General features: G+C 38.9%; 1 protein-coding gene across 9 annotated transcripts in view; it reads right to left on the bottom strand.

Moving 5' to 3' along the window:
* TRPS1 (transcriptional repressor GATA binding 1) overlaps nucleotides 1-24,162 on the bottom strand; it is a 212,529-nt gene that overhangs the window by 147,496 nt on the left and 40,871 nt on the right. For 8 of the 9 annotated variants that reach the window (XM_032131876.1, XM_032131820.1, XM_032131865.1 and 5 more), the window contains 3 exons: nucleotides 21,680-22,608; nucleotides 8,533-9,662; nucleotides 96-699 (listed from right to left, as the gene is read on the bottom strand). In XM_032131876.1, the coding sequence (XP_031987767.1) occupies nucleotides 96-699; nucleotides 8,533-9,662; nucleotides 21,680-22,606 (2,661 nt within the window). In that variant the 5' untranslated portion in view covers nucleotides 22,607-22,608. The remainder of the gene's footprint in view (nucleotides 1-95; nucleotides 700-8,532; nucleotides 9,663-21,679; nucleotides 22,609-24,162) is intronic. The other variant, XM_032131882.1, reaches the window with a different exon arrangement.

Genomic DNA, 24,162 nt, shown 5'->3' on the forward strand with positions numbered 1-24,162 from the left:
CATCAGTCCAGACCTAAAGAAATCATTTGCATGGCCAATCAAACATAACACATATGCAATAATAAAAAGCAAGAGGGGGAAAAAAAGTTTCCTACCCGTAATAAGGACTGGGATTCGTCCTTTGCCTTCCCGTCCCCGGATCCAGAGTAGGGCTGGGTGAGCTGCCCGGCTTTCTCTGCTGCTCCGGCTGGGACACTCTGCAGGAAACCCTTGCTCTCCACTGCCAAGCCATAAATGGGCCTCGCGAGATGGGCAGCTTCTACATTTGGACTATCCCTTAAAGGCTTTGGCTGCTCTTGACCAACAGACACTGGGGTCAGTAAGCCTAGACTGGTCTGTGTGTATGATGGGCTCCCCCTCAAAACGTCTGTTCCTCTCCAGGACACATTGCGAAGATCATCACTGGGACTGTCAGTCCAGCCTTTCTCCTTGAGCACTTCCTTATCTTCTATCTTTTCCCTCTTCACTATGCTGTCAGATATGGGCTCTCCTATTTTGGGATCTGGATTAATCAGACTGTAGACCTTAAGGTCAATTTTTGGCTCTTCCTTGATAGACGAAACGGCATGACTGTCCTCCCCATTGGCTGTAGTGATGTCCATTTCCTGACAGTGCACAGTGTTGAAGTGCTCTAGTAGTGACTGAGTGTCAACAGCTGTGAAGCTGCACTGACGGCATTTGTAGCAGTTGTGTACTCGCCTGGAAGAAAACAAGAAGCAGATTAACAGGAGAGTCACCCCTTGGCCTTCCCTCTCACAGTGGTTTTACCTACCAAGATTAAGAAAATAAATCAAACTTACACTATGACCCTCTAAATAAAGCAAGCAGGTTTACTTTGGTGTCTTACACAACAGGGCAAAAATACTGCTGATTTTTCCCCCCATGCCTTGCAATGGCCTCTTATCGTGCCTTCACATTCCACTGCCTTATTCTAAACTTCATAAAATTTTCACCGGGATTTTGTGTTTTTCCTCTTCAGTTTTCTGCAATACACTTTTCACTCTCTACTGCAGCAGAAACACTAAAAAAAAAATGTATTTTTCAAACAAAATCAAATAGAAGAGGATAGTTCTCTTGTTATTAAAAAAAACCCACTTCATATAATACAGATGTACGTTAGAAAGTTAAACTGTTTTAAAAAGTCCTTTACTTTCCACCAATTCCATATACTTTTGCTTGACAAAGATGATTTTGAATGGAGCTCTGGTTAACTTATGGATAAGAATACACTGAAGGACAGAAGGTTCTACACAACAGACAGTAGTGTTTGGTTTTCCACAGACATTTTAACACAACTTAAAAAGATGCTGTTCTAAAGAAAAAGCACAGGCTGTGTCACTGCGAACTGCATTTCCTGTCACATACAGAAATTCTTTGGTAGGAGCTGTGGAGCAGTGTGGAATAACACGCCTTCCTGTTTTTACTCTAAAAGCCTATAAAAAGTACTGCATTACTAAATTATGTAAAGCATATGTTGCTACATGAGAACAACATGTTACCCACTTACTGTATCTATCATAGGAACAGAACACTGTTTATGAGTTCTCTAACGCCATTATGAATAATTGTTTACAGTCCAGGAGTGGTCAGAGCCCTTTATCAGGCTCCGGGCCCCACTGTGCCCAGCATCCTACCAATGCAGAGCAAAATATCATCCCTGCCCTGCAAAATGTACAGAATTCTACAAGAGCTTCTCCCTGCAGACATGCTCACACATCCACACCCCAGGCATCCAGAGTCACAACAGTGCCTTTAGCCAAGCTAAAAAAAATGAGTCTTTCACTATTCACACTGGACATAACTTGTATGAGAAATCTGTTACTGCCCTGACAACTCCAATTGTTACAATTAATTCTTTTAAGGCCGAATCTTTGTCTCAGTGAAGTCGATGGCAAAACTTCCACTGACTTCAGTAAGAGCAGGATTTGGCTCTTGGTGCATCTGTAGAATTGGAATGATACACAAAATGTCCCTTTTAGACTACGATAGTTTAGAAGGGACAACTTGCCAAACTTATTAAACCCCCTTGTCTTCCTTCTCTCCTTTTGTTGGAAAAACAAACCATATGTTATTTATATTGTCTGATTTTCTTGCAGTTGTGTCAGCACACAGACATGAGTACACATTCAGACTCAAGCTTTTCAGCCCTTGTGCAGTATCAGTTTTCTTTTTGTCATTTTCTGTATTTATATTCATTTTAAGGGACTAGATGGGCTTGTTCCATTATGCAAAAAATAGATTTAGTTATTCTCCACACAGCCTTATGGCAACAAAATCTACTTGTGGGAGAGCAAGCTGTGGGTTAAAATCCTGTTCTGGCTGTGTTCCTTTTCCTTCATTCTACAATTGTGTTTTATTAAAATCAGCTTGTCTCTCAATGCGACACTAATATACTCTCTCTTGCAACTTAATTCTTTTCTAAACCAAGCTTAATTCTCTTCTGAACAAAAAAAAAAAAAAAAAAAAGTGCTATCTGATCAAAACTATTTTATAAATACAAAAAGCCAAGTTATAAAGAGGGTCAGCCCTGTAAAGGTGGGATACCATCAGAGAAGTCCAAGTTAGACAGGGGCTAGTTATCTTAAAAGCCAAGCTAAACAAGACACCATTTGGGGCTAATGGCTCAACCACATACACTCCCCATGTGAAAGTTTATCAATCCTTTGGGACGCTACTTAGCCCTAAGTGTCTCTTGTTTAACTTGGCTATTTCGATAGCTAACCCCCTTCCTAACTTGGCTCTCATCTACAGATATCACACCTCCAAACAGCTGATCTTTTTCTGCCGAACTTGTCTTTTTTTAATTTTCCATTCCACACTGGCTAAATGTTTTTGATCAGCAGCCAGATACACCACACTTCTGAGGACACAAATAAATGCTGAATATTAGATGCAGTTGTAACTACATGGCTGAGGCCCAGCTAAAATCACCTTTTTTACATTAAAAGTCTGTTAATTTAAATTATTTCTAATTGGTTCAAAGACAGTCATATAAGCATTCCTTTATTCTTCTATGAGACTGTGATAAGCACTGTAATATGGAAAAAATGAAGACAAACTTCAGTAGATAGAAATCCAACAGGCTTTTTGTTTCAGAACATACACTTTTCCAGTACATATTAAAAATCTGCCATCAACATTATAAATCTTCATACTTCACATGGGTTTGTCCTGCGTATTATTCTATCCCCAAGCTCCAAAACGTAAGCTAAAGTTTGGAACTGTCCAATGCAAGTCACAGTCCCAAATAATAAAATAGTAACTATCATCAGCTATTAGAGAACTTTTGAAAGTTGGAAACTTATTCTTTCCCAGAACAAGGCATAAAAAGAAAATGTTTTCTTCTCAGTTTTCAGTCTACCCTGACAGCAAGCAGGGAAACAAATTGGCCATGTTTCATTTCTCTTTTACTAGAATTTAAGCCTATTTTATGTTTCTAAAAGCAAAAGTTACATCTAGAGTTGTGTACAAAGATCTTCAAGGCTAAGCAACAGAATTTTTAAAATTCCAATTTGCAAAGTACACAAGAAGCACTCCTGTGCATTACCTCAAAGTTACACTTTACAGCTAAACTACATCTGAAAACCTACAGCTATACCATCTGAAACTCTGAATTTGTCTGGTGCAATACTGTGTGTTGGTACAGAGCTACTCTAAGAAGAGAAAAATCTTGCGATGGAAGAAAGTGATGTAAATGAAGAAGGAAACAGCACTCTCCCTTCTATGTTATTGTTTATACAGCCATCAAGCAAACTAACAGCAGGTTCAAGCCATAAACTGGCATTATCTGCAATATGGCACTGGGCTGGCAATGTCATCCCATCCACTGATGTCACTTAACATTATTATTTTCACTACAAAATAAAGCAAAGACCTGATTATTTGTGGACATTGAAATATTTACAGCCCAATCCCAAGATTAAATATCAAGAAATTCAGGCAAAACCTTTGCTACACAGTTATGTTCTGAGAATTTAAAAAATCTTATCATTATTTGCACTGAAAAGTACTTGAATTTGGTGCTATAAGATACAAGAATTGGGTGCTGTAAAATACAAGGATTTTCTCTCGCAAAATCTTGAAGTTGGAGAGATTAGAGGGTTGGGGTTTTTTATGGATTTAATGTTTTTTATTTGAACTTCCTAACAGGCTGCAATACTCCCAACCCTAGCCAGTTGTTAATTAAGTCTTGTTGACATACTTCTAACTAGTCTGAAGTATTACAAAACACCATCCTCTACAAAACAAGTAATTTTTTTTTTAATTACCTGAAGACAGTCCTAGGCTCTAGGGCATAGAAAATATTCTGGAAGAAGGTATGGCTGTCATATCACTTCCATTTTTTCGCATGTTTTATTTTAATTATGAATATAATAATTACTATCATTTCTCATGAAGAAACAGGTTTATAAGAATGTTAACTTTTTGGATGGGTGCTGCACTCAAGCTTGTGGGGAAGGAAAATATTCAGAAGAAAAGACAGCAAAGCAAGCAAGAAAATTCAGTGTAGTGTTAGAAAGGAGAGGAGACAGGGCAGAGTGGAGAGCAAGACTGAGATCAAAGGAGAGCAAAAGCCATTGGCAAGAGCAAACAAGTTCAGAGCAGTGAATTAAGGTGTCAGGAGGACGGAAAAGGCCCTCATAGCTGCTGCTATTGTTCACCGAGTGAAGGCTTCTGCTCTGCTGTAAAATCCAGAACTGGTGGGCCTCAATTTACATTTTTGCCCTGAGTTTCTTCTCTGGGGGAAGTGTCCCAAAGGCACTACATTTCCATAATCTGCACACCTGAGACCTTGCTCTGGCTTCTTCTGCCAGAGAGTCTGAGGGTCAGTCCCAAGACCCCTGTCCCCAACACCTCCACCCCTGAGCTGCAGCCTGGGTGCTGGGAAGACATAACCCCCAAGCACCCCTTTGCCTTTTGCCCCCCTACCTCCTTTATCTTTGAGAGGTAAGGAATTATTTAATTAACTCAAAATTAATTTCTTAACAGAACCTTTCATAACTGATGTCATCCACATTTTCAAAATAATTTATTAGAAAAATGATTCTACACTATTGCCAAAGCTTTTATTTCAATTGAGTCTTTATATTTTCATATTATATTTTGTAGTTTAATGAATCACTATCCTACCTTCTTTTTAAAAAGAAGTTTTGAGGATTTTTCCGCATAGCATTTCTAATTTTAACTAGCACCGATCAAATGCTTTCTGTCAAATAAGGTTTTACATGAAAATTTCTACCTTTTGCAAAAATGCAGTTTTGAAAAAATTTCCAAAAAATGCATTGTTTTCTCACGTTTTAGCAAAATTTAAAAAAAAAAAAAAAGAGGCACTTCTGCAAGAAGCCGCTTTGATTTTAAAAAATCAATCAAAATTAATTATTTTGGAACAAGCAGGAAAATAATCTCTAGACTAAGTGAAACAACATGCAAAATTTGCCCAAATACTCAGTTTGATTTTTATCTAAATTAAAAGTGTTGGCATCTTCTGGCTCATCAGAATACCAGGCAGTTTTGAGAATAAACTAAGCTTCGCAATGAACATAAAGAGTATCTGATTCCTCAGAGGTATAATGGAAGATGAGTAGTAGCAAAATTAGTGGAAAATGGAGGAAAATAAATCTTCTAGGGATTTATTTCAGTAAGCACATTTTTGTGAGGTTTAAATACAAGTTAACTCAAATGCAGTGTGATTCATTGACTTCAAATTTAACTGAACAGCTCTCAAATAATCATGTCAAGAAACACTCAATGAGCACTAAGTGTAAGTATACATTTTTGTAAAGAAAACTTGGGAAATACTGCTTTTGCAAATTCTAATACTGTTGCAAATACATGGCTGCAAAGGAATAACACTGGGACATACAAAATTTTTTAGCCAGGAATACATAGTGAAATTGTAGATGTAGAGCCAAAAGGAAGCAAAATAAATAATAAAATAAATTAAGCATGTTGTTCAGACATATGACTCAAAAATGAAAATAATGCAGACAAAAAATACTTTAATCAAAATATGTAAGTAGCATCTAAAGCCAACACTGATACTCCAGATTATCCAGGCTAAATCTGAATATGTGAACAGCAGAACAGTTTCTTCCACCACATTAATGTTTAGTATTATGTTTACTATTAAAACCCATTCAGCTCCTTATTATATAAATGAAGAGGTTTTAGAGACATGCACGAGTACAGGATTTTAAATACATCAGATGCACATAATGTGTGGCATAAAAGCATTGAGACAAATTCTGATTAAGAAACAGAGAAGCCCAGTTGGATGCGAGCTGACTACATTAGCATGTTTCTGTGTAGCAACTAATGCTACTATTTTATAGATGTTCGACTTTTTACAATCTGAACTATTCTCTATCTTTAGTTCCTAAAATACAAAAAGGCAAAGAAAACACGTGATACATGCCAGACTTCTACTAAAAAAAAAGGCCTGATAATAATAATAAAAATAGACATTATAATGTCTCAAAAGTCTTAGTTTGATAGAGTGAAAACTAGGTTTTACATAGAAAAACAATAAAACCTGCTGTGTTCACCATTACAGAGCACCTACCGCAAACTGAACTAACTTATGTGATTTCAAAAAAGATGCACAGTGGGGGAAAACAGCAGCAGTACAAGTAGAAAAGAAACAAAATTCAAATTATCAAGGGGTAAGTACAGGAGAAAGGGAAAGAAGCTGGCAGTTATGGGGACATTGTACTTTGCTTTAATTACACAACATCCTCAGAGTACTCAGTAATGTCAGAGACTGGGGTTAACAGCATACGTTGTTCGAGTGTTTTAAACAAAATAGCCTTAGACAAACAACTTGAAACTAAAATGCTTAAAGTGTATCTCTTGATTTTCCAAAGTGCAGTTCCCTGTGACTACTGCCAGAACTGCAGGGTGCTGAGCCCTCTGAAGGAGCAGCTACAACTACCCCATCTTAGACTTAGCACTTAATTTTGAAAGTCATGGCTTCTCCTTTCTTGGGAAAAAGGATCTTAGCTTGGCATGCTTGTTAAAACTTAAATTACCAGCTGCAGCAAAATAAAAGGTTGGGTTCTTTCAGTAAAGGAGCCATTTCAATCTTCCAGTTATTTAACCACTAAAAAAAGATCATGCCATGCCCCAGCAGCGGACAAAGTGCTGCCTATGGAGTTCTTCAGCATGGCTCAAAGCTGTTATAATAATGCTTGGAACTTAGATACCACTTTTCATCTTCAAAGCAGTTTACAAACATTAACTAATTAATCCACACAACATCCCTCAGGCCCACTTGGATCAAAAATGGGGAACTGCATGCTGGGACCTGAATCCTCTGTGGGCCCTAGCTCCAAATTAAAGATGAGCAATCTACTCTTTTTTTTTTTTCCTAAATAGACTCCTGATATATTGCCAATGCAGCCCTCTGTTGGGCAACATTTGGATGCCCCCAGCTTTAATCTCTATTAAAGTATCATGCCCCAGTCTGCCTTTGTTAATTTTGGATGTCTTGGAATCTATTAAACGTGGCACAGTTTCTTGAGCTTTTAACAAAGCTTTAGCTTTGAAAATGCATCTTCTTTTGTCTTCATTCTAGCTGGCTTCCAGACAAAGATCTTTTAGATGAGATAGATACTGAAGTTTTCCGTTGTTGTTGATGCATTAGCCTTAACTATTAACATATTCAGCATGATTTTCTAATATTTAACATTGCTTTTGCAGTGGCACATAACTGTTGCTCTTTACAAAGTCTAGGAGCCAGCTCCTCCTCTGATGCAAAATGGACTGCCAGTTTACAACAGCCCAGGAACTGACCCAAGAAGTTTAGCAGGAACTTGGCTGCTACTATGACATTGTGTCAGACTGAGTCAGGAGACTGGCCGTGTCCACCTCCAAATAGGAACATTAGCACTTAAAATAAATAGAATGACACTGTAAACCAGCAACACGAAAATAAGCATCTGCAAAAGGATCTTGGGGAATGACATCAACAGACAAAAGAGTGTCTGCTCCCAGTGGGAAACGAACACCAAAACAGCAGTGGAATGCTCTTAAACTAATTATTACATTGCTGGACTTGGGAATGGAAAATACTACAAAAAGGTAGTACATTGAAGCACTGCTATGGAGCATAAAGAGTTCACAGTATCTTGGAAAGTAAAGTCATTCGTGCTCCCTGACTGAATGAAGATGCCACCTTTCTCAGAAAAAGCCTAAACTAAAATAGTACATATAGTACCTACAAGATTCTGGGTGGAAAATGGCTGACCAAACCTCAAATGTGCTGAAACTTCAGCATCTGCACACCAATCCAGATTTCTCTCTCCTTTGCACAGGTTTAAATGTATAATTAAATCCACCAACTTAGCTGGTGGTTTTCCAAAACAAAGTGGATGTTGGATTGGACTCTGGCTGTAAAGATTTGTATCTATATACATTCTTATTTTGATTTCCAGTTTCCTCAAATGTTTGAGGAATGGTGACATTTAATTAAGAAACTATGGGAGGGCTGTTTGTTTGGGTTCCAACCATTAATCATTTGAAACTTCACTGTACCTGTAGTGTCGGGAAATCTCTTCTTCCACCTGGGTGGTAAAGTCACATTTGGTACATGAGTGTTCTTTGTTCTCCTTGAGTGTCAGCGGCCCCTCTGCCCCTGGGAGGGCGTTTGTTTCTGGTTTAACATCAGACGCTTGGCCTTCGTGTGCATTCTCATAGTGGAGCAGGAGAACGTCCACATCGGGAGTGGAGAATGAGCACTGATGGCACTGGTGTTTGACTCTAGAGCTTCCTGTCACCCCTGGAGACAGGTGCAAAAGCAAGAGAGCACAGTGGGAACAATTACTTTTTCTGCAAGCAAATGGGTAAGTAATTTCTCCAAGGTGCTTTTCTGGGCTGCAGAGGCCTCGGGGACAGAACTGACAGTGCTTAATGGTACATTTATGAATGTTGTGTAGCTGCTGATAGTGACGGAGAAGTGGGCCCACCACTATTACATCTGGGCCATGGCTCTTTGAGTACCTAAAGTCACAGAACTGACAGTTGTAGCTTGTCACCATGCTGTCCTCTGCTCCTTTGCTACTCAAGTCTTTCTTTTTTGCCACACTCGCACCCTTTTCTGTCTTTGTCACTAACTCCCCATCTGCATTTTTGGCTAGATCATTCTGGTTAATGACAGATCCCCTAGAAAGCTTATCATTCAGATCTGGGTGAAGGCTTCCTGACTGGCTTCCCCCATGCTGTTTGCTGTAATGTTCTAATAGTTTCAAAGAGCTGGACGATTCACAGCTGAAACTGCAAAATTTACACCAGTAGTAACTGGTTGTATCGGTACCATTTTGTCTAGAGGAATCTATTGGCTTGATGGGCACCGAATATCCAACTGGCGTATCATCTCCTGCTTTTACAGTGATTCTGTCTTGCCACTTCCCCAAGTCTCCAGAATCACATGGTCGAAGAGTAGGACTGGATTTATTGGAGTTTTTCTCTGAAGTTTTACCAGAATCAGAGGAGGGAAGGGCTGCTTTCATTTTGTTTGGGTGAGTCTGTAAGAAGTGTTGCTCTAGTTCAGTGGAAGAGTTGCCCATGTAGGTGAAATTGCAGAATTTGCAGCGGAAGTACTTGGTGTTGCCTTGGCAATCTGGAGTTTTCCGCCCAATTCCAATAAAGGTTCCACCTAAAGTAACCTGTGAATAAAGAATAAGATCATTTTAGCTCCACTGTAGATTTATTCATATAGCAAGGAGTGGGAAGGGGGGAAACAGAAACAGAGAGCAACTGATTCATAAGCCTCTTTCATTAACCATTGCCACCATTTTCATTTGTACTACTATAGTAAGATATCATACATATACCCTCACATATTTAACGTTGGTTGATGAATATTTTTAAATGTTTCTCATAGCTCAATATATATTCCATATGAATAACAAATACATTGATTTGCAGAGACTGAGGCACACATACACAAGATGATCTTAGTGCTGATAGGACTGTTCCTTCCTTCACTATATCACTGAATAATGTCATTGATAGAAGATCCAGTCATCAGTTCCCGTATCTCTGAACCCTTTGACAGCAGACTTTCCTGGGAGTCTATATGAGGTGTGGAAGAAAAGAACTGACCCTCAGTCTTTTGACTCAGATGCTTTAATAATTTTCATGCTTTACAGTCAAAGAGAATTGCTTTTTAAATTCAAGCAAACAAAAATTAAATTTCAAATAACACATTCAGTTTGCTGCGTCAGAGTATGACCAATTCTTACAAAGATCATTCCTACAGGAGTATCCAGTATCCACCAGGATGCCTTTTCACAAAGCCATAGTGGCTGATGTCTCAAACAAAAGGCAGCTTTCTCAAGGATTACTCACTGCAGACATTCTCCAAGGAAATCTTCTGTTCCTCTCGTGCACAGAGCTCAATTTAGTAAAACAAGGATGGAAAAACTACAGCAGAAAAATGGCATGTGGCAAAGAAAACTACCACACCCAAGTCCATGACATCACTAATTACACACACAAAAAAATAAGGTAGGTCTACTTAACTGTTCTCATGATGTCTGAGCAAAATGCTCTGCAGGAAGGGAAGAAGGCTTCCAGGGCTGATGTTATTAATGCCTTCCCAGGAGTGTACCACACCTGCCCCTGACATCAGAGGGAGATTTGCTGCTCCTGTACAACTGGTTTGAACGCCAAATAAAGAATCTCTTGATAAAAATGTCACCACTGCATAGCTTCTTTTCCTGAGTAGCAAATGGTGTACAGCATCCAGAAGATAATTCCCAAAATCCACAGACATTGACTCCTCTGCCATAACCCAGTCTACACCACATGGGCAGACATGGGTGGAAGCTTCCTTGTGACACATTCTCAATTTCTACACCCAGAAGATGTCTTATAGGGAATAGAAAATTCAGCCTTGCAGGGTTTGATTTTCATTCTCCCAACCAGTAAGTGTATTACTACATTTCTGCAGGATTCAGTTCTAATGCATTAGGCAAACGGTGTAATTATTTTTCTTCTCCTCAACAGTTATGCCACAAAGATAATGTGATCACTGCTCATTCAGTATCACACCAAATGGAAAGACTCAGACATACAGAGAGCATGAAATGTAAACATTTTTAAATGTATATAATATAAATGCCTTTTAGCCATTTAGCTCAGAGAAGGAAATGCTGTCCTTTGTATCTCATCAGAATTAAGCATGTATAGTGAGGCAATGAGTTACTAAACCACGACATAATGAGCTGCTGCTATTCAGCCTCCAATTCTTTTTTTTTTGTTTTTTTCCTTAAGAAAGCAAAATCCCCATGCACTAGTTAAAACTTTTCTTTAAATAAACTGAAAATGGCTTTCTGTTTGTTTAGGAAACATATCTCATTAGGCAATGGTGAGTCAGGCAGCCAAATCAGTAGGATTTAGCTGTAATAACATTGTCACTTTTAACTGGGGCTCCACATTCTGCTATCAAATTATGAACTTGATTTTGAAGAGGTTCTGTGGAAGAGAGATGTTTAACATGTCTTCTGCAGCGGAGAAGTTACATCCCTTTATTTATTTTATGGCAAGCAAGAATTGGAGACAAAGCCATACTAAGCCTGATCCAACTGACAACAGTGGGATCTGGGCCTGCTCTCCAGCACCTGGCACTTTAGATCTCCATCCGCTGCATTATTTCAATGTTCAAGGTCTCAGTGGCGTCAAAAGACAACTTACAGAAAGCATTGATGGAATTACAGTAAACAGAAAATAACAGCAGCTCATTGCATGATTATATAAGTTGCAAGGTGATCTGGTTTCATTCATTTAATTAGATACATATGTTTGTTCTATGCATGCACAGAAAACTGGCCAAGATGCTTTACCTTAAGTGGCTCTAATGAGTAAATACATTCATTACTCTCAACTGTCTAGCCAGAGTTACAGATAAACCTATTTTTGCAGACACTGTGTGGATACCAGTTAGAAACTCTGACTGACAATAATCCCAGCTGCTATTCATTGCTAATTACTTTTTTTTCAGAACATTGGTAAAACATATCAGTACTAGCATTTTCTACAGTGGACTGTAAATCACATCATTTCTGTAACTTGTGCTAATCCTGCTTAGTGGTCTACACAGCAAGTTTGTGTCCCATGCTAATACATCCTTCTCTACATCACAAGAGGATAAAGTAGAACTAAATATTCCCACAGTGCTTGTGTTAAGCTCTTGTAATGCGGGAGACACATACAATCTTTACACCACTGGAATGTAATTGATTACCAGTTATTGGCTTGGCATTTCTGTGAATACCTGCCACAATTCAAAATAATTCATTGCATTAGACCATGTATGTGAAAAGTAACTCAAGAACATCTTAATGTTATTACACTCAAAAGCCTCTTTTCACACTAACAAAGCCTACTGAAAAGCCCCATGAAGCTTACCATTCAAAGACAACTGAAGAAACTGGTTTCCATGCAAAGAGTTTGGGAGAAGCACTTAAATGACAGTATAAACTGAATCTGTTTCAGTTTTCAGCCAGCCACATCTGGAAGAAACCCATACATTTGCAGAACTGTTTGGATTCCCACACCTTGCTCAAATCTTGGCCTGACTTTCAGATTTTTCAGTTACATGTTGTATCTCTATGTACAGGCACTAAACTTCTTCACTGGCTATGTAATTGTCCTTAACCTCCTGCTCTCTCTGACCTGCCCCACAAAGAGGAAAAAGAGAAGAAGAAAGTGGAATATGGGTAGATGGATGGATGGATGGACGGACAGACGGATACAGACATACACCTACCCTAGAAATCAATGTCCACTTTTCTATGTGGTACCAGAAGTGATAGATTCTTCTATTTGCTCCCTTATTTCATTCTGATGAAATCCCAAAACTTAATCCCCTGCTCTGCTCTGGCAGAGTTACATTTCCTTAAGTAGACACTTCTTCCCAACATAAAGAAAAAACTAAACAAAAGCAATGCTAAAATTCTGCAATTCTGTTCTAGCACTGGAGTCCAAAGTAACAGCTGACACAGCTAGTGGCAGTCACAAATACAGCTACAGCTTGTACCGGAAATGTAGGAGCAACTATAGATCAACAGTTCCCTCAACACACAAAGAAGAAAATTAATCTTCACAGTTCTGTTTTTAAAGAGAACCTAACATACAAGTTCAGACTGTGGAAACATGATTTAATTCTTCCCTTCACTGTCACTTGCTTATGAAACTTTATTTCTGCAGCACCTCAACTATGGCATTATAGTTGATATTAATTATTATGCTGTAATAAAAGAAGACATACTAGAATGGGTTCTCTATTCTTGTGCTGGAGGTGGTTGCACTGTTATTCCTTAAAAATCAAAGCCAGGTCTCATTCTGGGATTAAACCGAAATATATTTCACAGTAGGATTTCCATAAACTCAAAACTCTTAATCATTAAGTTTATTCATTAATGGGGAAAAATTGTCAAAATCTGAAGCTCATATGTTCATACAACTAAGCTATCTCCTCATACACCACACACTTCCAAAAATAGCCAGAAGAAGGAGAAAAGATAACACGGTAATTGACAATGTTTCAAGATGTACTTTCTAAAGTATGTTGGCAAGTACTTCAACAAAGCTGTGTAATTGCACTATATGTTTCCAAAAGATATGTCTACATTAATTAGTCAAGACAATGATTTCATGGAATAGATGGACTTGGGCAAAGAGAAGTACTTTCTTTTTTCTTTTTTTCTTAAAAAATGTGTCTTTGATTTTTATTTTGCCCTTGAACCAAATGCTACCCTATTCTCCCTCCTCCCTTTTCAAAATTCAATCCTAAATTCCATCACGCCAAAGCAGTTTACAAATACTTCTTACAGAAACTGAAAAAAATCACAGAGGAAGAGAAAATCTGCCAGCTCCTGTAATCATGTATTTCACGAAGAAAATTCTACCAGCAGAAACTATATCCACATGAGAAACTCAACCACAAGGTTTACATGCTCAGGGTAAAACTGTCTTTGACCCCTGGCTTCTTCTGCAACTACTGATTAGAATCCATCTGCATTGGAACATCAAACATTAATGAATCTTCTTTTGTTTTTTCTTTCTTACCTGAGTTACATCTTTGGCTAATCAGGAGGTGAAAGGCTCCAGATCCCTTACCAATCTCCTGAGCCATCCAGTCTGCCTTTGCAATTACTCTTAATCTTCTAATCCTAAAGTATTTTCTAATGCTCTTGTTTATGCATTTGCTTTGTGCAATATAGCATCCAGAACATTTTAACCATCCCACATTTATATGAACTTCTTCTTGTCATGCAGGCCAGAACAGATTCCTGGCTTTCATGCAAGTTTGTAACACCACGCAGTTCTCTAACCTCCTGTAGGGAGAATTCACTCCCTCTCACTTGCCCTCTTTCTGCATTTTAAACTAGGAGAATCTTCAGAGTATATTCTTAAAACTATTTACTATACTGTGATTAATTTATAGGTGCACAAATCTATGTTGCACAAGGCAAAAAACTCAGGGTAAACTCCTGGCTTTCTGGGCTGTTCATACTTACCAAAACAAGAAAGCAAACTATTGGATCACATTCATTCGAAGTAAGTGCATTCTTCTTGAGATTTATTCTGTTGCCATTGAAGCCAACACAGTTTTTGTGTCATTAGAATTTTATAAGCATTTTTAAAACAAAGTGACAGAACAATAACAGAACTTAAATTAAGGTCAAGAGACCAGATGTGCAAAACCAACAAAAGAAAGAAACAGAAAATCAAGACTTTAATTTGCTAACTAGTGCTTCTAGACTAATATCTAAAAACCACCATTTCTTCTATTCTTTGTAGATAAAATTACCAGACAGTTCCTTGGCTACTGTAAACTCACACTGACTTACAGGCTTAGAGGCAAACTCGCACTGATTTTTACCAGAAGAAAACCAAGCTGCTTTCCTTCTTCCCCAGGAACCTTATTTTTTGAGCTCTCATCCTTTCTGGAGGCTATCTTAGCAGCTTATAACTTTAAATATAAGCACCAATATTACTAGCCTCACCAACTGTCTTTATTAACCTCTCTTCAAACACTACCAAATATCCCTGCAGTAAGGTAAGGAATATCAACAGATAAACAACTTTGCTTTGAAGGCTGTGAAAATACATCACGAGTTGTTCTACAAACCATCCATCTGAATATTCTAATATTAGTATAGACTACTTCTCACTGAAAGGCAGCTCAAGTAACTTATTTCTGTCACAGAGCAAGGCAATGTTCCCAGGCACTTACTATTTAGCAGCTGACATGCTGTAAATCACTGCCTATCATTCTGAAGAATAAACTTGCTAATATCTCCATAGAAGCAAAATAAAGAACTGCTACTGCATATAATCATACAAATCATTGCTTATCAGCTATTGTCAATATAGAAGTTAAATACCTCTTTTATGTGCTTTTTCACATATTTATAAATATGCATGTATGCAGTTGTATATGTATAACGAGCAAATATATGTATACACACAAGCACATGCATATGGACTTATTTATATGTGTGATTTACCACCACCAATTTCTCTACCTGCCACCATTTCTTTTTCATGTCAGTTATTTAAAAGAGACGCTGAATCCTGTGCTCCTGAAGGGTGACTCTCTCGAGTGTGCAAGGCAGCCTCCAAGTTTCATCATGACCCAGAAATAAGATTCAAAATAAACAGGTATGCCCACATGCAGGTGCAACACTCAACATAGCTTGATAGCTTTCAGTTTATCAGGAAAGTCCCCAGGGAGAGTCTGCAACATGGCTGACATGAAATACGCCTTGTGCGACATCCACCTTCATGCAAGTTGTGTTCTAGCATATGCTGCAAAAGCTAGCGTGGCACAATCTGGTCCAAGAGATCGGGATACATCATATGCAGCAACAGTTGTTCAGTTTATTTAGACCTAATTCCTGTATTAGGGACAACTGAGCCTAAGTCAGTGAGACAAACAATAAAAAATTTGGATCCATTTGTCTAACCATGCAAGGAAAATGAAATCATTCATATACATGTTTCTGTTTTGCTTATGTCAACCACTTATGTATCTGTGTCACCTTAACTGATGACAAAGTCAAACTTTAAGGTTTTATTTGCTAATATTACAAAAGAAAATGCTGTACTTGATTAGGCCTCCAGTAATTCTCACCATAGCTGTAAGAGCCCCTTTGCCAGAACCACCCAAAATGTAAATTAAAATCTTTATCATGAGAAGTACTGATGATTACATCTGTACCCCTAAAATCCCCTACATTTTTTTTAAGTCTTACCTTCAGGCTTCATATTCAATCAAACTGTTAATATAAGCATGGAGGATAAAAAGAAGAACCTACAAATAAAATCACTGGTTCTCATTCAGCTGAATCCTAGCTAGACCAGACTTTTTACTAGTCACACATGTCTTAACTTGAGAACAGAAAAGATGCCAGAATTCATATACTTAAATCCAGACCACTAAAAACCAGCCATGACGTAACACCATGTAGACACATGGAACTCGCCAGTAATTTATAAAGGATACAAAAGGAAGACCTTTACAGACTCTGTGTGGGGACTTCCACCACTTTCTAGGACACTGAGCAGCCTGCTGGCTGGACATCCAGAAATGCTTTCAGTTGCTGTGAAAATCCTGGAGAAGTCGTTAGCCTTATTCATTATATGCACTCATATATGTAACCAATAGGTCATAGGGGGTGGTTGTCCCCCTCTATTCCGCTCTCGTGAGACCCCACCTGGTCCATCTGGGGATGGGTATCCAGCTCTGGGGTTCCCAGAATAAGGCAGCCACGGACCTATTGGAGTGAGTCCAGAGGAGGCCATGAAGATGATCAGAAGGCAGAAGCACCTCTCCTATGAAGACAGGCTGAGAGTTGGGGCTTTTCAGCCTGGGGAAGAGAAGGCTCTAGGGAGACTTTACAGCAGCCTTCTGATACCTAAAGGGGCACAAGAATGCTGAAGAAGAACTTTTATAAGGGCATGTAGTGATAGGACAGCTTCAAACTGGAAGAGAGTAGGTTTAAACAAGGTATTAGGAAGAAATTCTTCACTGGGAGCATAACGAGGCGCAGCAACAGGTTGCCCAGAGAAATCGTGGATGCCCCACCCAGAGATGCTCCATCCCTGGTAGTGTTCAAGGCCAGACTGGATGGGGCTCTGAGCAACCTGATCTACTGGAAGATGTTCCTGCCCGTGGCAGGAGGGTTGGAACCAGATGAGCTTTAAAGCCCCTTCCAACTCAAATCATTCTGTGATTCACATATGACAAAGCATTAGGCTGAGTGGTATAGGACAACTCTAAGAATACTGGTTGTCTAGAACCACAGAGGAAAACAACAGCCGATAACCTCTCATTATTCTGTGGGGTAGTAGATAATGCAGCAATTTATTCCTTTTCTTCCCTCCCTCTCCACCCAGGTGCACTGAAATACAGTCAAGAAACTTAAGGATGGCTTTTATCAGTCCATGTTTTTTTCAGAAATTTGTCTTCTTATATGTCTGTCTAGATCTAAAACCATGAAACAATCCAAATCAGAGGACTGGATTTAAAAAAAAAAAAAAGAGTTTTCTGTAAATTCTGAATCTTTTTAATGGCTGAATAGAAGAGGAGGTAGATCCGTGCCAATAAGCTCCAGAACCAGGGCCATGCTGAGCAGGAAGCACCTCAGAGGTAGCATACACAATATGAATCAACCATAAGAACTGCTGAGCACTGCAGTATGTCTTTATTCATGGCTGCATAAATACCCTTCTCCCTTGGGACATGTCATCTGAAACCCTTACCTGAATTCAGACATTTCTGTCTTTTCTTTGAGGGACACTATTCTCTTTTAAAACATACCAGGAAATGGGGTCATGCTCCCTCTTACACAATAGCCTAATGGCTTGAACACTTGTTCAGGAAACAGGAAAAGTAGGTTCCTTTCCTTGCTCTGTCAGAGGGGATCCAAGCCTGCTTCTTCACCTTCACTGGGCATGTCCTACGCCTTAGCTATAAGCTGCTATATGGAAGACAGCACCTCCAACCTTCCTGTTGAAGCTGTCCCACTTACTCCTCATAAAAAAATTGGGGGTAAGAAAAAAGACTGCCTACTGTCTACTTGCCAGCAACTTGCCTGTCTCCAGACTCTAATATACACATTAAAGAGTCATTAGATCAAACAGAGAGGAAGACTTAATCATACAGCAGCAAAGGCAATAGCTTTCAGCATCATAGCTGTTAACTTAGTCATATGAATTTTATTTTAAGTGAAGTCTTTAGATACAGTATAAAGGCTACTGCTTTAGGCACATCCACAAAGCCTTACACAGGCTCAAATATCCAGCAAGACAAAGTTGCCTATAGAGATTGATTCATTAACTAAATGTGAAGAAAAAGTAATGGGGGGCACATCAGCAAAAGATCCATTGTACTCACTTCAAATATTATTTTGATAAAAGCTATAAAGCTGATTAATACATTCCCTGGGAATTCAGAGATGTGATAGTGAATGTTTTCTGAAATCTATAGCAGCAAGAAAGTTAATCTCCCAGAAACTGCTCAGTGATTTTACCCAATCCTATGGAATTTATTATAACTCAATGAACCAAAAACCTTTCAAGAGAAAAATGAGAACAAAGAATACAGGAGATTTTCAACAGAAAATAACATTTTCAAAAAAGACAAAGGAATCTTGCTGGATTAAATATTCATACCAAGTAAAAGTCTGCACAATAGTAGGGCCAGAAAGATTGGATTATTTACACAGTAGCCAGACAAATCCTCTCCAGGTACTACAAAACACAGTCCCACTATTTGAATACCTGTATGTGAAGCCAAACGTATATCCCCAGTTTTGCTGACTACACCCTCTAAAAGCTGCATTTAGGGATGAGAGGGTGTTTTTTGGCTGGGGTTGAGGTTTAACTTCACTTCTGTGATACAAGTCCAAAAATGCATTTGATTTCTTTTTCCAAGCCCTCAGCAAATGGACCCCATCCCTAGATCTCTGCAGATAGGACAGGAGATACTGTTTTTTCCTGCACTCCGACATTTTCCCATTGTTTTTTGTTTGCTTTGTTATGAATGCAAACGATGGGGCTCCATAGCATCCCTCACTATTACATATCTTCATATACCATGATCTCCAACCGACTACTGTGAGCCAGATCAAAGTCAGTCATCTTCATTCTCTGCCTTCTGTGCCCAGTTCCGTGGCCTGAGACCGTAAATCTATTGATAACTTCCAGCCCAGCTACAACGGAACAGTTTGCTAAGTGCAAGGGGATCAATAAATCAGATCCTAAGCCCAGTCCATTACTACTTCGAGTTCATTACAAAGGGATTATTTTCATTTAGCCCAGTACCTACACAAAATAATATTGTTTACATGAATAAATTATACAGGTTTAGCTCCCTCTCATGTTATACAGGAGTTTGACGGAACTAATTTTAACTGGAGCACCAATCGATACAGTCCCTTGTTGTGGCGGGAGACGTCAGCCATTCAGATGCCTGAGAAAAAATGCTAACCCATGACACCCTCCAAAATGGATACAGGAGTAATATAAACATGTGTGGGTGCAAAGGGGACTTTCAGATGTTCTTTTACTCTGTTTATGAATCTCACAAAGCTGCTCTGAATCAGGAGTGGGGGAGGAGAAAGCATAAAAATATTAATCAGTTACTTATCTTATGACATGTTCTGGATCAACATCTGGTGCGTGTGCAAGTGATGAAGTATGGCATTTGCCACAAAAGCTTACATAATCTTCTATTCCCAAATTGAGCAGGGAAAACTAGCACCCTTAAAAATTAAGTTTCCAGATCCATTTTTTATTTTTTCTTTCAAATAAATAGCCAACGTTTTATAGGCTGTCTGTTCTATTTTGGAAAATGTTTTTCGTCTGAGCAAAGACTGATCTTAAGTAGATTATCTATGGGCTGCTTCCTACCACTTTTTGTCTCCCCTGCAGTATCTTACTGCCAGAGTTTAGTAGACAAGTATAGTCTAGGTTCAGCTGTTTTACTTCTCATTCTATCAGTTCAAACTGAGATAGCTCACACATCTGTTTTATTTCTGAGAGCACTGCAAAGGAAAAGTGTCCAGCTCATTCTAATCAAGCATAAACGTTCCTATAAATAACCAAGGACCTAACGAAACAATTGTTTGGAGGAAATGAAAGTGTGTTTAGAAACTCAAATTCCTCTATACTGTATGCCTGAGCTGTTCCAGTCTGAATGTCTTCCTGACAACATGGATCAGTTGCTCTAAGATGCTGTCCCTGAAGTCAGCAAACTGAAACTATAGCAGGAAATCCAGGTATTAACATCATACTATGTGCTAATTATAAATCATCATTTCACAATTTGACATTATTCACTTCTAACCTCTTTTAACTATATCACGTATTTGCTTTCTAATCAGAGTTTGACAGGAGAGAGTGTCTGACATGAGACAGTAATCTTTTAGTAAGACAGCAGTTCAAAGATTGCAGTTTTTTTGCATAGTAACGACCTTAGTTTGATTTGCTGTTCCACAAAGAAATTGTAGAGTTTCTTTAAAAAGAGGCAAAGTTTAAATCATTTGAAAAGCTTCAAATTCCTGACTTGTTTTCCTGGTTTTGGTTTCTTCCTTGAAGTTAGATGTTAGCCATCTTAACCTGTCTTGCAAAATTTCTTTCCTACGGCTACAGTTTCTGTAAGCATTATTAAATATTTTCACCTTTCTACCTTTTTATTTTACCATACCCTGGGAGTTTTATCTGGTGATTAGTACAATGTTTCCATGTATGCAGTCACTTGAAAATAGATGGACATTTGAGCTTGTATTGTATGCAAACTTTTGGTTTGTTTTTTTCTTAAAATCTGAATTTTTGTGTCATATAAAATACTGAAATATCCTACTGTATCTCTCAGCTCAAACCAAAGATTTTTTTTAAAGCACCATCAATTCTTCTTTTAACTAATTAAATATTAGCTGATAAGAAACTAACAGAGAGTCCACGAAAAACTTCTGAGTTCACTCTTTCATGGTAAAAATAAGATTTTTTTTTTCCCAGCAGTATCTGTAGTTTTTTCCCTACTTCAACTAGATGAGAAAATGACTGAGGCAATAATCCTTTTCTTACAGGCTTACTAACGTGAGGAACAGCATGGATTACTGTTACTTTTTGAAATGTTTTAAATACCCATTGTGTATCCTGTTTTTCTGGCACTAGACAACATCAGAGCTGCCAAGAGTTGCCATTTATTTCATCTTAATAAAGAATCAATAAGCCAAATCTTGACTCCCAGCAGCTGATAATTTAGGATTACATTTTTAATTTCCAGCTGCTGTCTTTTGTCTATCTGGTTGTTATTTTTCGTTATTATTTGCTCTTTTCTTTCCATGACAGTAAATCCTTCAGATATGATTACCAATTCAGTGGTTTGCCTGTTTGCTGAATAAGATCTCTCACTATTGATTACCGTAACAACTAAATCGTACACAGAAATGTCACTGGTCAAAAACCCAAATACTCCTCTGCTGCACAAGATGCTCAGCAGACCTGCAGAAAGCCTGGCTAAAATAGACCAAAACGGTTCTTAAGGCTTAAGCAGGTTATATATGAGACACACTAATCACGTAGGTAGGAAAGGCTTTGCAAGAACTGGCTTTGCATCTGAGAAGGCAGTGAGCAGAAGCAGGGAGGCTGGGAGCATACAAACCTGCACATCGTAAGTCCCGTTTAGTAAGACAGGCCTCTGGGAATTGATGTCCTGCAGTACCCCTGAAAGCACAGTGCGGTTGACTTTCTGGAAGTCTTTGGAGTGGCTGAATTGCACCATGTTGTGGAGAGCCAAAATTTTAGTGTCGAGCTCAGCATCCTGCCTGGTGCGGTTGTGCAGTCCTAGGTGGTACTTGCGGAAGTGTTTGATGAGATCTGTGGGGTCGTTCCCATAGTAACCATACCCACAGATGTTGCATTTGAAGTCCTGAAGCTCTGGAGACAGAGGCGCTGTATCTGGGTTATCATTTACCAACAAATCTGCTTTTGATTTGTTCAGCCTTAAACCCCCATCTGAAGGCACTTGTGGGTTTTTTGAGGCCGTGGGGACCGGGCTTGAGCCTTGGCCATCAGTTTGACCACTTTGCACTTGCACTGTTTCATCTGAAGCTTTTGGCGACATCTGATGCTCCTCATTTGTCTCTGCTGCATCTCCTGACGGGGTACAGACCACATCTTGGGTGTCATCTGCATCTGATTTTTGAGGAGACTTCAAGGGCTCACAGATTCCCCCAACAGCTGGAGATGAGAAAGCCAGCATATTTCTGTCTGTCACCTCATCATGAGGGAAGGATGGAACATTTCCTCCCTTATTGTGGCTTTCATAATTGAAGCCAGCCTTTTCACTCAGCACGGAGCTTTTCAAGTCCTTTTTAACACTGGAAGATGGCTCTTGGACATGCATGCAAAGTTCCTCCTTGTTACTTAACTCTGCCGCATCACCCTGGTCAGTGTTTTCTTGCATCTGCTCTGCAGAAAATTCTTTTTTTCTTCCAGACTCTTCACTTTCAGTACCTGTAGACTCAAGGGTCTGTACCTCACCTTCACTAGCAACGTTTCTTAGAGGGGGATTCTTTTTCCGGACCATATCTACCACAGAAAAAGAAATAAGAAAGAAAAAAAGGAGAGAGGAAAAAAAAGAAAAAAAAACCTATAGGATTATTCAAGATATACAAGATATGTAACAGATTACAAACCTGACACTCTTAAAAGCATTCTGAATTATATGAATACATTGAGTACATCAACTTTTCACAAAATTTTTGATTAGGTTTTTAAACTATGCAGAAAACTTCTAAAAAATTAGCACACTAAGACTGAACTTAACTAAAAAGAGAACTTTAACAAACCTACAGAAACACTTCCATGAGAGTCAGTGAATTGCAGATTTCATTATCTTTTGGGATGATAATGGACTGGCAGAAAGAATTTTAAATTAATGCTTCTTTTAAAATAATTTTTAAAAACTAAGTGGAAAAATAAACTTTTGAAGCCTACTGTTCATACACAGTACAACTACATATAATGTAGCTTTCCAAAAATACACCTAAAAGACATAATCTTAAGAAGAACTTAAACAAGTTATTAGGGAGAAAACAGATTTAGGAGAGTAAGTACTTGAGGCTTCAGAGAAAGTATTTTCCTAAGCAGGTATCAGTTTCTCTATAGCAGAAGTTCCCCCTCCTACTGCCCATAAACTTCAAACAGGATTATACGGATATTCTAGAGTCTGGCCCCACAGTCCATTATTCATGTAATTAGTTCTATTTGCCAAACAAAGAGAAACTAACTTTATTAGGAAACCCGTTGTCAATAAAATTTTACAGGCTTGGATCCAGACATTTGACATCCCTGTGTGGCTGAGCCAGGATCTACCCTGAAAACACCTGGAATCCACATGGATCTAATCAGCCAAACCTTCCTCTGCTCAGTCCTCATTGTAGACATAGCCACTACTGCTAGATCTGCAAGTACACTTCCAGGATCCATTTAAAAAAGCTGAGACAGGACAGCAATAAGGATCAGAGAGAAAAGGGGAGTCTGCCACCAGTGAGTTAGCTGCTCTCTGAACAGGAGAGATTATGGAAGGACAAGTAATCACACTATGCAGGTACTAAGTCAAATTCCTCATCCACTTCATCTTCCCCACCCTATTTAAGACAAATACATATATGAAACTCCCCTGCTCTCTCCACTCTGTGGTTCTGGATTTGATATTCATCACCAGCTGGTTTGATCCATTTGTGTTCACATGCTAGCTATGGGCAGAAGACAGATGTGCCACAACTTTTCTAAGCTCTTAATCTTTGCCAATGCTGTATTCAAGGATGGATGTTTCTCTTTGCCAAATTGTGTGTGGTCTGGTGGCAGCAGCCTGCAGTACCACACATGAGATGTGAGCTACAGACTCAAGTCTGAGTCCCCATTCCAGCCCAGCCACAGCCGGGCCCTGCAGAGGCACTGGAGATATACATTGCTCTGCCACAGGAGGACCACCTGGTGACTCTGGGAGCAGCACTGATGTGCTCCAAATGGTGCTGTATCCAGACCCTTGAAAGCTGCAGACGACCTTCTCAAAACAGTACTTTGAGAAGCAAGGCCGGGGACAGAGGTTAAAAATAAAAGAACAGGCGTCTGTACATG

Source organism: Corvus moneduloides, chromosome 1 (assembly GCF_009650955.1).
Source record: "Corvus moneduloides isolate bCorMon1 chromosome 1, bCorMon1.pri, whole genome shotgun sequence".
NCBI classification, from domain to species: domain Eukaryota; kingdom Metazoa; phylum Chordata; class Aves; order Passeriformes; family Corvidae; genus Corvus; species Corvus moneduloides.